This window comes from Phasianus colchicus, chromosome 2, assembly GCF_987193195.1.
Source record: "Phasianus colchicus chromosome 2, bPhaCol1.hap1.1, whole genome shotgun sequence".
Classification (NCBI taxonomy): Eukaryota; Metazoa; Chordata; class Aves; order Galliformes; family Phasianidae; genus Phasianus; species Phasianus colchicus.
This window is the reverse complement of record NC_143437.1, coordinates 66,297,458-66,309,976: the sequence shown is the minus strand read 5'-3', so window position 1 is coordinate 66,309,976 and position 12,519 is coordinate 66,297,458. Positions and strand designations below refer to the sequence as shown.

The 12,519-nt window shown below is 37.0% G+C and overlaps 1 protein-coding gene across 1 annotated transcript in view; it reads left to right on the top strand.

The window, feature by feature from the left end:
- CDC40 (cell division cycle 40) overlaps positions 1-12,519 on the top strand; it is a 35,169-nt gene that overhangs the window by 21,512 nt on the left and 1,138 nt on the right. Inside the window, exons 8-14 of the mRNA XM_031610810.2 lie at positions 1,870-1,944; positions 2,632-2,677; positions 4,058-4,159; positions 5,409-5,524; positions 5,803-5,936; positions 9,486-9,562; positions 11,573-11,717. Of these exons, the coding sequence (XP_031466670.1) occupies positions 1,870-1,944; positions 2,632-2,677; positions 4,058-4,159; positions 5,409-5,524; positions 5,803-5,936; positions 9,486-9,562; positions 11,573-11,717 (695 nt within the window). The remainder of the gene's footprint in view (positions 1-1,869; positions 1,945-2,631; positions 2,678-4,057; positions 4,160-5,408; positions 5,525-5,802; positions 5,937-9,485; positions 9,563-11,572; positions 11,718-12,519) is intronic.

The window sequence follows — 12,519 nt, the reverse complement described above, 5'->3', positions numbered from 1 at the left end:
ATGAATGCTTTTTCTCATTTATGACATTGTGCACACAGTTGGCAGCATTATACACCCACACAAGGTGTTCACATGGTCAGATGTGATTGTTTCTGATACCTGTATAAACTTTTTCATGAACATAGTGACTTCCCAACATCTTTTGAAGAGATGAATATTCTTCAATCACCTTTGTGGGATTTTGAGTTATTTACTAAATTGCTATGTGAACAAGAGCAAGACTAATTCTAGAGATAACTGAAAATGCATTTGTACAGTAAAAGTACTGAAATACTGTTTCACATCAAACCTATGAAAAGTTGAATAGGTTTTGTGATTATAATAGATAAGCATTACAGGATTCCCAAATAAAATTATTAACTTGTTTTCAGTTTTCCCTTATGTTACTTCATGTTCATAGTTTCTTCTTGTGTCAGACAATGTAACTAAACACACATTTTTAATGTTAAAACTTGTTTCACTGATCAGATCCATAAAGCCTATATTCAGTTTGCTGCTTCTTCCATCTCTAATTTTCAGTATTATGTCAGGGAATATACTGTGCTGCAGTGAGCAGCAGCTTAATGATACCCAAAAGATGGAAGAAAGGAGACGAGGCTTTTGCCTTTTTTTGTTGAGTCACAGCTCTGTATTTTTCTTTAGTAACTGCTGCATCAAAGAAGTTGTAGTTACAAGTATCAGTGTTTTCCAGAATAACATCTCCTCCCCATAGCTCTAGTCACTCCTTTGCCTATTATTCTATCAGAACAGACTGATGCATAAATAAGGCTTTGTGCTTTTTTCCTTCAAACAACCGGACAAATTACAGAATGGAGAAGCAAAAGGAAGAAGGACTGAGAAAGATTAAAAAAAAAAAATAAAAGTGGGTAGACTGCAACTCCAACTGGAGTGGGAGGAACTAGGTGGAATAAGAACAGAGTAATTGACACATTATGGAAAGAAGAGATGTAAAACTATGAGTACCTGGCAGTTCTCTAGATGTCTTTTGTAAAGATGACCTGAAATACAGACAGATGGAAGGATACTGTGCCCAGGGAATCTGGTGTTCAGTGGCTACAAGCCAGTATATATAATAAGTGGAGCTGGCTAGAAATTTTCTTGTGGAATACTTCTGCATGTCCCACCTGAAAAGGGTATTTGCTAGTTGAAATAATCAAACAGGAACATCAGAAAAACAGGGCTTTCAACCTGCATAGTCCTCCTGTCAATCTAAAGCACATGTACTGGCCAGCCTGGGCAGAGCAGGTTGACTGGTGGCTTTTTGTATTTTTTTACTGGAGAAGTAGCACTCATATTACTTGTGGGAATACCACAGGCCATCTGAGTGGAGATACGGAGACACGACAGCATTTGCAGCTTCAGAACCTGTAAATGCTTCTGGGGATGCCTGTGTTGGATGTGGCCTCAGGGACTACTTTAATACACCAGTGGTACTGCTGCCATGATGGAACTGCTGCCACGTTGTATTTAAAACAAACAAAACTGAACAGGACTTGTTCAGAAAACAGTATATGGCAAAGAAAGCAGGAAAGGATTCTATTAGAGCAGTGTCTGTTTAAAGCAGTCACCTTAACCCACAATTTATTTGATGTGATTACCACAGTAATGGTGTGAGTGTTGAGAAGGGACTGTGGAGAAGCTTTAGGGTGTATGTTTATACAGATATTGAAGTGAATCAATTTGTTGCCAGTAACAATTGTTAAAAATGCATCTGTTTTTAAAGTGGAATGGTAGGATATTTCTTTTAGATATACAGTATCTGTATGTTTTATGAAGTTGCATTATAGCTTTTTGCTTATAGAAAGAAGGCTGGTGAACTGAGAGAGTGCATAGATGCTCCACTTACTGTTTAATTGTCCTTATTTACAGGGAGTCAGTGCAGTTAGGTTGTTTCCACTCTCTGGGCATATGCTTCTGTCTTGCTCTATGGATTGCAAAATTAAGGTGAGTTATTTTTCTACTTTCATTTATGTATTTTATTCCAGCATTGAATACAGAAACTGCATTTAGAGTATGTAAATGCTTGGTAATTCTACCAAGTTACTGTTACTTTTATTTTCTCACTTGAGTTTTAAATTACAAGTTCTTGGGAACAAAGATAGAATAATACACAAGGTGGTGTGGGTGTTAGAACAGTGTTAATCATTTAGTAATAGAATTTAGAAGGGCTTGAGTTGCTCAGGTTACTGTCTTTGCTATTGTCATAATTTTCTATGAGGTTTAGTTTTGCAGCCAGCAATAGGCTTTTCATTAAGTGGTTTACTGGAAGTATTTGTGCCTTTGAACTAATCCCATTTTAGTCCATCAATGTCATATTAGAAAACTAATTAATTGATTAATATTTTTTTAATAGCAAAATCATAGACATTTAAAAACTTACATTAGATCTTCTTTTATTGTACTATTTTTTTTTATTATTATTCAATGGTCTGGTTGGTTTTTTTTGCTAAAAAGATGGTATTCTTGTAAATGACTGGATAGATATGTGGGATTAATCAGTTGATGTCTTAAATTTGTAATTAATTTCTTAAAAACTGGTGTGATATACATTTGCACTTAATTTCAGCATCATTGTTTTTATTAACTATTGACATATTTTCTTCCCTCGTCCTTTTTTTTTTTTCTTTCAAGCTGTGGGAAGTATATGGTGATAGAAGATGTCTACGGACGTTTATTGGTAATCATACTTTTATTTTTTTTTAACTTAGCTCTTAATATACATATAAAACAGCTGTGTGAAAGGACATGTTTTAGGTTAGCTTATTGCTTTTATCTTAAAGAGGATCTGTAAGTAGCCAAGGCAAATGGTATTCAGTATAATTGAGAATTGAAAAAGGTGCAACTTTTTAGTGAACCTTTGGCTTTATTCCAGGAAATATAATGTCAACATATAACTCTTCAAGCCCTTTAAAACAAGACATTAGTGTACTGTACTCATCAATACTTCATGCAAAACTTTTTTCCAAAGGCAAAATTGTGAAACTGCGTTGCTTCATGTTGAGAACAGCAGCCCTCTGTAGAGAGGGCATCTCGTGGTCTGTTAATCCCTCTTTAGCTAGGTGGTCTCCTGTGTGCTGAGTTTTCAAGTGCAAACATGGGAATTTTTTCTTATTTTGTTAGGTTCTGGTGCAGTTTTGTTTATGTAACAGGTTTTTGTTAAAGCAGATGGTTGAGAGAGAAATATATGAACTTCACAGCAGTCTTTAATGCAGAACAAAAGTAGCCAATTCTTCTTTTGAGATGGGAGCATTTCTAGAATGCACATTGAGTGAATATATGTTGAGTAACAACAACAAAGAAGTCTTTTTATTTGATATTCCTGATGACAGCAGGATAGCAAAGAAATGCTCAGAAAAGGTTCTCTAAATAGTCTGCTCATTCCGAACAGTTCGACTGTTCTTCTCAGAAGATCCTTGACATTAACCAGGTTTATTTGCTATTTCAATATATATCAAAAGCTTCTTGCAATTTTATAAATATATATACACATATTTACTTATATATAAAACATACACATAAATAATATTTTACATATGTTTTTGTATATAGTTTCTGTGCCAGTATTTTAACTAAAGAGAGCTACAGTGATCAGCTGAAAGTATTGGGGTGAAGGATAGCATGGTAAACATCAGAAGACCTCATACTTCCAATGATTTTTAATTATTTTGGTTTTCATTTGAAATGTTTCTCCTTCAAATGCATCCCAGGTAGTGTTTGTCTCTCCTGTTCTTTCCCTTCGATGTCAACATTGATTTGCATGTTGTTTCTGTGCAATACTGTTGTTTCTCTCTCCAGAGCTTATCTATGTTTGTGGTTTGTTTTTTGTTTTTTAATTCTCATCAGCCTTTATGAGGTACTTGAGTCAGGAGTTCTTTGTCATTTGAATCACTGTGCTGAAATCAGGTTTACTGGTACTCAGGAAGGATTTCAGTAAGCAATTTCCTTGTTCTCTTTGCCCTTCTGAAGAGTATAGCAGCTAAGTGGAAAAACGCTCTCCAAAAACACCCGTAATTCGAAGCACAAATTAAAGGTTTCTTGCATTTTTTCTGTGTTGTAGGACATGGGAAAGCTGTTCGAGACATTTGTTTTAACAACGCTGGCACTCGGTTTCTGAGTGCTGCATATGACCGCTACATTAAACTGTGGGACACTGAAACAGGTAGGCCTGTAGCTGTGCACACTGTGGTTAACTAATAGTAGATAACAAGGCATATCATCAACCAGATTGTTTCTAATTATCCTTAATATCTTTTCAGAGTTCAGTATTCAGGCTTTTATTAACAGGACAAACAGGCTTTTTATTCTAAATGTTCTGTTACCTATAATAATGCAATTGAGAATACTTTAATGTGCTTATTCATTTGAGAAGTCCTTTAAGTATTTGTCATGACAGTACAATTTTTAGTTTTAAAAATTAACAAATCACTTAACTGTATGTTTACATCTAGAGACATTTAAAAAAAAAAAAATGAAATCACACTTTAGACCAAAATTTAATCTGGAAGAATTATTTCACTTGATCTTTCAGCGTGCTGAATGCTGATGAGAATGCTCTTATCTTGAAAAGCATTCTGAATAGGAAAAGATGGTGGAAACTGAGCTGCTGCTATAGGAAGCAGAGAATAGATCTGACGCTTTCACAGAACTGGCTGGGAAATGTTCAGTAACATTCTGCTCCAAAAGGTTTCTTTAGTTAAAAAGATACAGGGTAAATTTTGTAGGTATTCTTTGAAACCAAGGATGTCAGAAAGAAGTTTCCATAATTAGCTTGCTTGATTAGCAGTAGCAGTAGTCTGATTCAGGTGTCAGTCAGAAAGTAGAAGTCAGATTGTCCAGCCCTGAGTCAGAACTGAGGTTTTTTGGACACTGTTGAGCTCTTGAAATTCAATAGGCTCCTGGAAGTTACAGATAACCCATTTATGGCTCAGACTGTGAGAAGAGATCAGTGGCTTGTTTTGTGGTTAGATTACTGTTACCCTTTTTTTTACACTTAAGAATAGGAAATTCTGAGTTCCAAGTCTCTTGTCAGGAAGAATTCTGATCCTAATCAGGTGATGTTTTGCAAAGGCTCTGGTCAGCTTGCCACATCTTGACTAGTTCTGATGTCCTTGACTACGTCCTGATAATATGTAAGCTACAGAGCTTACAGAGTTACATTATTTGGAAAGCTGTAGTAATTATATGGATGAATGTGTTTGTATGTCTTCATTCAGGTATATGCTTACAAACATGCCAGCTAACATGTAGGGTAAATTCTACACTCTCATTCTCTCAGGGGCTTAAAAAAGGTATTTTCTGCTGTTAGTGAAATAGAAGTAGAATGAATGTCTCTATCAATATATGTAATGAATTAATCAGCCCTTAGAACTTCTGGCTTGACCCATTATGAATGGTTTTGTTTGTTTCAGGACAGTGTATTTCAAGATTCACAAACAGAAAGGTTCCTTATTGTGTCAAGTTCAATCCTGATGAAGATAAACAAAATCTCTTTGTTGCAGGAATGTCAGATAAGAAAATTGTGCAAGTATGTCTACTTTATGTCTTATTTTCTTTTGATTTCTCTTTGTAAACACTCTGCCTACAGCTCAAAAGATTGTTAGTCTTAGTTGAATTTTCTTATTCAATTAGAATTTCTGAACCAGTTGAGCATGTTTCTTTTCCCTCCTACTTTCAAAGACTGTTACTAGAGGATTTGCTTTCTTGCCTGTTATTATTTTAAAGCTTGAAATTATAAAAATAAATAAATAAATAAAAAGATATTTAGTAAAATCCAGCATCTTACTCTGACTTCTTTAATTGTAGTGGGATATTCGGAGTGGTGAGATTGTGCAGGAATATGATAGACATTTGGGAGCTGTCAACACCATTGTGTTTGTGGATGAAAATAGAAGATTTGTGAGTACGTCCGATGATAAAAGTTTAAGAGTCTGGGAATGGTAAGTTTAAAAATACTAAATTTTCACGTAAAGTATATTATGAACAAACTGAGAAGGCAGTGTATTGTTAAAAGTGTATGTAGGATGCTGAAGCATACCAAGTTTACAGCTAGCTGAGGAAGAGCTGAATTCAAATTTCTGCAAGTGTGTATGTAATTATGTATTGGCTAACCTTTCACAAGAGTATAGAACCAGAACAATTCAGATACCCTTGTTGCTAATTTCTGATAACTGTTGAAGTTGGGCATATCCTCTGCAAATTTGTGTGTTCTGTCACTGTCTGGTATGGGCCCTAGTTCTTAAATACTGTTCTACTGTAAAATTGAAACATCCACAACCTACTTCCATTGTCTTGGAAGTCATTCTTAGTGTCTGACAGTGAATTATTGGCCCTGTGTTACTGACCTACAGCACTGCAGTATTTGAAAACTATTTTGAAAGTCAGCAAAGTGAAATATCTATTTAGGAAAACCTCCTTTTATTGATGCAAATTTTATATGGGTATCAGGCTGTATTTATTATTAGTATTAATGATTAATAATATATTTTAATGTTTATATTTCTCAAATCTCTAGAGAAATTATTCTAATCTTTAAAGCTAGTTGTTTCCTATCACACTGCTGAATGCTAACCAAGCTGTTCTGGCTTCATTCTTGAGGCACTTCATAGATTTCTCTTCCTCTAAAGAAGGCACAAGACAGCCATGTCAGCCTGAAGCATGCTGTACTCTATTAGCAGTCTTTGTTATCTCTCCTTTCCCCAAGGGTACAGGAGCCCATAAATAAGCCTTTTTTAAAAAAAAGTTTGCTATTATGTTGGTGTTTGTAGCTTTTGAATGCTTTGAGCTTTGGTATGTACAATATTATTTAATATTTTACCAGCATACAAGATAACAATCTTGGTGTAGCTTTGTTTCTGCTTTTCTGGTAGTCTCCTTTTTGGACCATCGCTGATACAGTATAACAGGGGACAGAAAAATGAAAATCACTCCAAGAAAACTCATATGAAACATTTTCAGTGCCTTCCATTTTTTAACATAGCTGGGGACAAGACAAATATCTTCTGTTTCTGAAACCTTTTCCACAAGATTCTAGGTCTTGAGACCTTCTGCTTAGGACTGGAAGATTTCTCTAGGACTTCAGGCATCTTTTTGAAATTATTTATTCCATATCTTTAAGTATCCATTTCATTTTGTCATTCACTCATGAAAGCTGTTGCACAACACAGACATGAGTTTGACAGCTCTGTGACTAATCAGTTTCTTCCCAGCATTTTTTATGGTTTTTTTTTCACCTAGACAAGAGGCTCCAGTCTGTGGTATTTGAATGTCACCCAAAACCCACAGCGTGTCTGTGATACGTCGCTATCATTGCCAGTAGCAGCAGCGGTAATGACCAAAGTCTGGGAGCCCAGGCTTAGGCTTATAGGCATGGAACACTGTCTCCAGATGTGATTCCCAGAGAGCCTCTGTTCAGTTTTTTATAATTAGACCCATGTATTTACTGAGCTCCTCAAAGTATTTGCATTATCGTGTCTGCTAAGGAATGTCTCCTCTCTGGTGAGTAGGAGGAGGATGTCACTTGCACAAGTCTGTTATTTCCTTGAGATTGGATTGCCCTTCTTCTGTGAGCTCTGTGTTGATGGCTGAAATAAACAGCGAAGTGGGTGGATTTAGTCACTGTGGAGAAAAGCAGGAAAGGCAGAAAGGTTCTGGAATGGGAACATCGCAACCTGATTGTTACAGTACCAGATTTTTTTTTTCTTCTTCTGAAAAAAAAAAAAAAAAAAAGTACTGAGCATCCTGTGCACTGAAAAAGGGTTCCCTTGTTCAGATAATAGGGAACTCAACTGTACACAGTGTTCTGCCATACAGTCTTTGGCGAATTTTTTGATTTTATAAAAAGTAAATGTTGTCTTTCTAGCCCACGACTTGAAAAACATTCGTCCATAACCTGCAGTTGATGTATGGTAACCAGTCTGTGTATGTACATAATTTCAATATCCAGATTTTTGCAGTGCATTAAAACTGTTAATATATTCAGCACATCAGCTTTCCATATCAAACTATTTCATACCACGCCTCAAAATCTTTTTTTTTTTTCTTAAGTTCATAAGGACAATTGTTACTAAATCTCCAGTGACTTGGTGCACTGTATTTCTTCATGTACTTCAGCACAGTATTTCTTCAGTATCATCCAGAAACAAAGCAGCTTTCAAAGTAATTATGACCTGAATATGGCATTAAAAGCCAGTAATTAAAGCTGGTCTAATTACTTGGTTTCAATTGTTTAGAGAAATTCTGTAGTGAGTTTTGTAAATACTCTGACTTGGCCAGAGCTGATAATGGGATGTCATGTCAGACTTCATTACAGTGAGCAGCTTCACCCCTGAGAATGTAAATATCCTTTCCCCCAGAGTTCAGAGCATGCTCATAGGTTTCACAAGGACAAACTTAAAGATCTGGTAGTTTGTTCAGGAGTCTTAACTGGAGTGCTTTTAAAATTTGTCTGCTTTGCTTTTGATGCGATTGTATCTTTACAGCAGTGATATTAAAGTTGACACAGGTGTTATATTCTGTGTTTTCTTTTAGAAATGCAAAACGTTGTTTTCTCTCGTGTGCTTCTCATGCTTCTGATCCTAATTGGATAAACAGTGAAATGATTTGGGCAACTGATCTTGGAAGCTTTTCTTTCTTTATACCCTTTGAGTGAGCTGGCAAAGCAGGAGCAGTACAGCAGGAACTTAGTTCTTACATTGCCAAGCTTAGGAGGCTTGTCATGTCTGTCACTCTCTATCTCTCCAGCAGGTCTCCATATTTCCTTATAAAGATACCTTTGGCACCTGAGATTTCATGCTATACAGTGGGTTGGTTTTCTTGGTGTTTTTTTCTTTTTTTTTTTTTTTTCCAGCCAACAGTTCATTTGTTTTAACATGGCCTCTGGTAGGATTGCTTTCAGCTAGCACTGAGGACTGCAGATGACTGGTGTGCTGAGGGAGCGTGGGCTGTTAGGGGTTGCAAAGGATCAGGCCTTGCTACAGTGATGACTTTGTGTCCTGTTCCAGGCATGATTTGAAGCTGTTTGAGTACTGCTCTGAAAGAATGAAATGGAATTGAGACCAGGGAGTTCACAGCTGAGTTTAGCCATGAACATTCAGAATTGGTTGGCATCCCATTTGGGGAGAACAGGAGGAAAATGGCATTGTCAGAGGGAATAGAATAAAACTCCTGCTTTCTTTAATGTTTGTTTTTTAAAGAAACTGGAGGCAATCGAGTATTTTTGTGTTACAGTTTCCCAATTGGAGTTAGGATTCTGCTTTAGACTATGGGTCATTTGATTTGGGGGTAAATTCATGCTGTCAGTGGTTATCCCGTAAATGGTTGCACAGCTGCATTTCTCTAAATGAGCACCCATAATTTTGAGCTTATCCACATTCTTCTTTAGACTGCACCGCTATGTTCTCAGTAGCTTAGTAAATCAGCTCTCTCAAGGCAGCCCTTTGGAATAATGTCTGCAGTCCTTCCTAAACACATACCTTTTCCTTTTGCAGGGACATTCCTGTAGACTTCAAGTATATTGCTGAGCCAAGTATGCATTCGATGCCAGCCGTGACTTTGTCTCCAAATGGTGGGTTAACAGCTTCACTGCCTTCTCAGGCCGAGCTGACATAAGATGTCTCACTAATGATAGCTCTGTAATTTTGCCATCTTGTACCTCCCTGCAGCCCATACAACCTTCCCAAAGACATGTGCCTTTATTCCAAGATCAGACTGAATCTGGATTTGATTTAAAAGTTTTGAGAAGACAAATGTGTCAAAATGAGGGGTTATTGCAGGACAGCTGTATCAGTTTAAATTTAGACCTTTCTCCAAATAGAGTAAAAGGGCTCTTTCTTTTCACAGAACCTCAGTGTGTTCTTTGCAATATTTAAAATATTAGGAAAAACAATGTTGGGATTGACAAGGGCTGCAAAGTACTGAGCAAGTTCAGCAGTCCTTGTGGTGTCACTGATAACACAAAGACTGATGTTTTACATGATCCTGCTGATGTTGTTTCTTTGTTCTGAATACAGCACAAATAGCACTTGCTCAAGAGAAATTCCAAATGAACTCAATGTTTCTGTATGTTAATGTTTCCCTAGTGTTTATGTTCTTCTGTAACAACCTGACTGCAGGAGGGCAAAGGCTGAATGCCTCCAGCAATAAGTGAAAAATCCTTTTAATAGGACAAAATCTCTTTTATGTGTGTTGGCCAAAATTAAATAGCTTTATTGCCAATGTTATTGAAGCGTTATAAATTTACAGTTAACAGTCTCATTTGCTGAGTGGCTGATCAGCTTGTATAGCCAGCATGTTCAGCCAGCTATCAGCATCAAATTACAGTTCCTTAGCAGTGTAAATATTTCATTCTTAACAATTGAGGCAGAGCCTTAATATTAAAAGGAAGATTCTGGAGAAAGACAGTTAAAATGAAAATTTTATGGAAGGAAATTTTCAGTTTCCTTCTGAAGGATGCAGAAGATTGTAACAGACCTTTTAAAAATCTAAGAGAGAATAATGTAATTGGGGTAAGCACCCTGTTTATTTCTCTGGGAGGCTGAACTAAACTGTCTAATTCCAAGCTAGCAGCTGGATCAGATTTAAGGACAATTCAGCACATTTTCTGTCATTGTTGTTCAAATAAGACACTGAAGACCATGATAATATAAAGAGTTCAGGGAAGAAGTCTGTTGTAAACTGTTCTGTAGTGCATTGCCTTCACTGCATTAATTCCTACATAGGTAAGAATTAATGCAGTGCCAAGACACAGTGAAATGAAGATTAGAAAAGCCTTATTTATTTTTTTTTTTAACTCATATGTCTTGATTAAATCATACTCCATTATGACACAGAGAATTAAATAGTCTCAAAAACATAAGGATTCTGAAACTCCTTAGTCCAGGTGACCATCTTAGAGTACCCGCAAAAAAGGTTATCAAATAGATTACCTATTATTTTTCTTAACCTGAATTATTTGATTGAGAGTTTGTAATATGTGCACCATAAAAACTTACTCAGTAGCTTAAAAATGGATCAGTTCATTACTGGGGTTAATATAACAGGCAGAGCTTTTTTAGAGTTCTGAGTGCATTTTGTAGGAACAGGCTTCCCAAATCCTGTCAAGCATAATTTTCTGCCTTCTGACAGTTGTAACAGGTGGAAATTGGGTTGGCCATCTTCCAGACCCTATGATTCTGTGAAGTAACATCAGCTTCTACCAAGAAACGTTATTACATAATAAGAGAGATTAGATTTAGGTTGGACATAAGGAAAAAAATCTTTTACAGTGAGGATGGTGAGGCACTGAAACACGTTGCCCAGAGATGTGGTTGAAGCCCCATCCCTGGAGACTTTGAAGGTGAGGCTGGATCAGGGTCCTTTGGGAACCTGATTTAGCTGTGCATGTTCTTGTTCATTGCAGGCAGTTGGACTAGGTGTCATTTAAAGGTCCCTTCCAACTCATAAGGATTCTATGGTTCTATAATGAAAATCTGAATTAGCACAGTGCAGAAAAAGTTATGTGTGTCTCAAACTTACCAACCAAGATTGTTTCTTCATATTGGCATTCTGTCATCTTCTCTGTTCGTTGCATTTTTAGGGAAGTGGTTGGCTTGCCAGTCAATGGATAACCAAATTCTGATTTTTGGAGCTCAGAACAGATTCAGATTAAACAAAAAGAAAATCTTCAAAGGTCACATGGTAGCTGGCTACGCTTGTCAAGTGGATTTTTCACCTGATATGAGGTGAGTTTTGTGGGAAAGAGCTTCATCTTTAAACTCACAAGCACAGACACCAGATTTCTTTTAGAATCCTTTGCAACATTCATTGATGCACAGCCATCCCATTAACTCAGTAATAGAACAGAGCTCTCTAAGACAAGCAGCAGAATAAGTTTGTTTTCTTGTTTGACTGGACTAAGTGAACTCAACAGTTGTTCCAAGCAACAGTTAAAAAACAGTCAGCGTAGTCCAGATTCTCCCTTCCCTAAAGACGACTTACATTGCTGTGTTGAAGCATCCAGAGATTGCCCTTATTTTGCCCAGTCCTGGTGCAGCACAAATCTGCATCTTGCTGTGTTTGCAAACAGACAGTAGCAGTCTCCCCAGAGCCCTTCAGGCTTTGTTCCCACCATATGCACCTGTCTGGAATTCCTGGGATTCAGACTTGCCTGGTTTTTCTATGCACAGGTCTGGTGTGGTATATCCTTATTTAGCTGTTCAGAGATCTATCTTTTACATCCTGTTTCCTTGGTAACATGCCCATATATTTACCACGGTATGTACATAAGCTATGCATTGCTGTAAAAAGTGGAGAATAACCTCAGCAAAACCAGAGGAAAAAGCAGAGCGTGCGACTATAACTTGCAGATGAACTTCTGGCACTTTTATCTTTTCAGTCCCAGCAACACTGAGTGGTATAATCACACTGGTTAGCACATTTACCTACAGTTGATGCATCACCTTCTGCAGGACTATGCGTGCCACAGAGCACAGCATGAATGCCAGTTCTCTGGCAGGAAAGTTTTCAGACTGTCAGGCGGGAGGC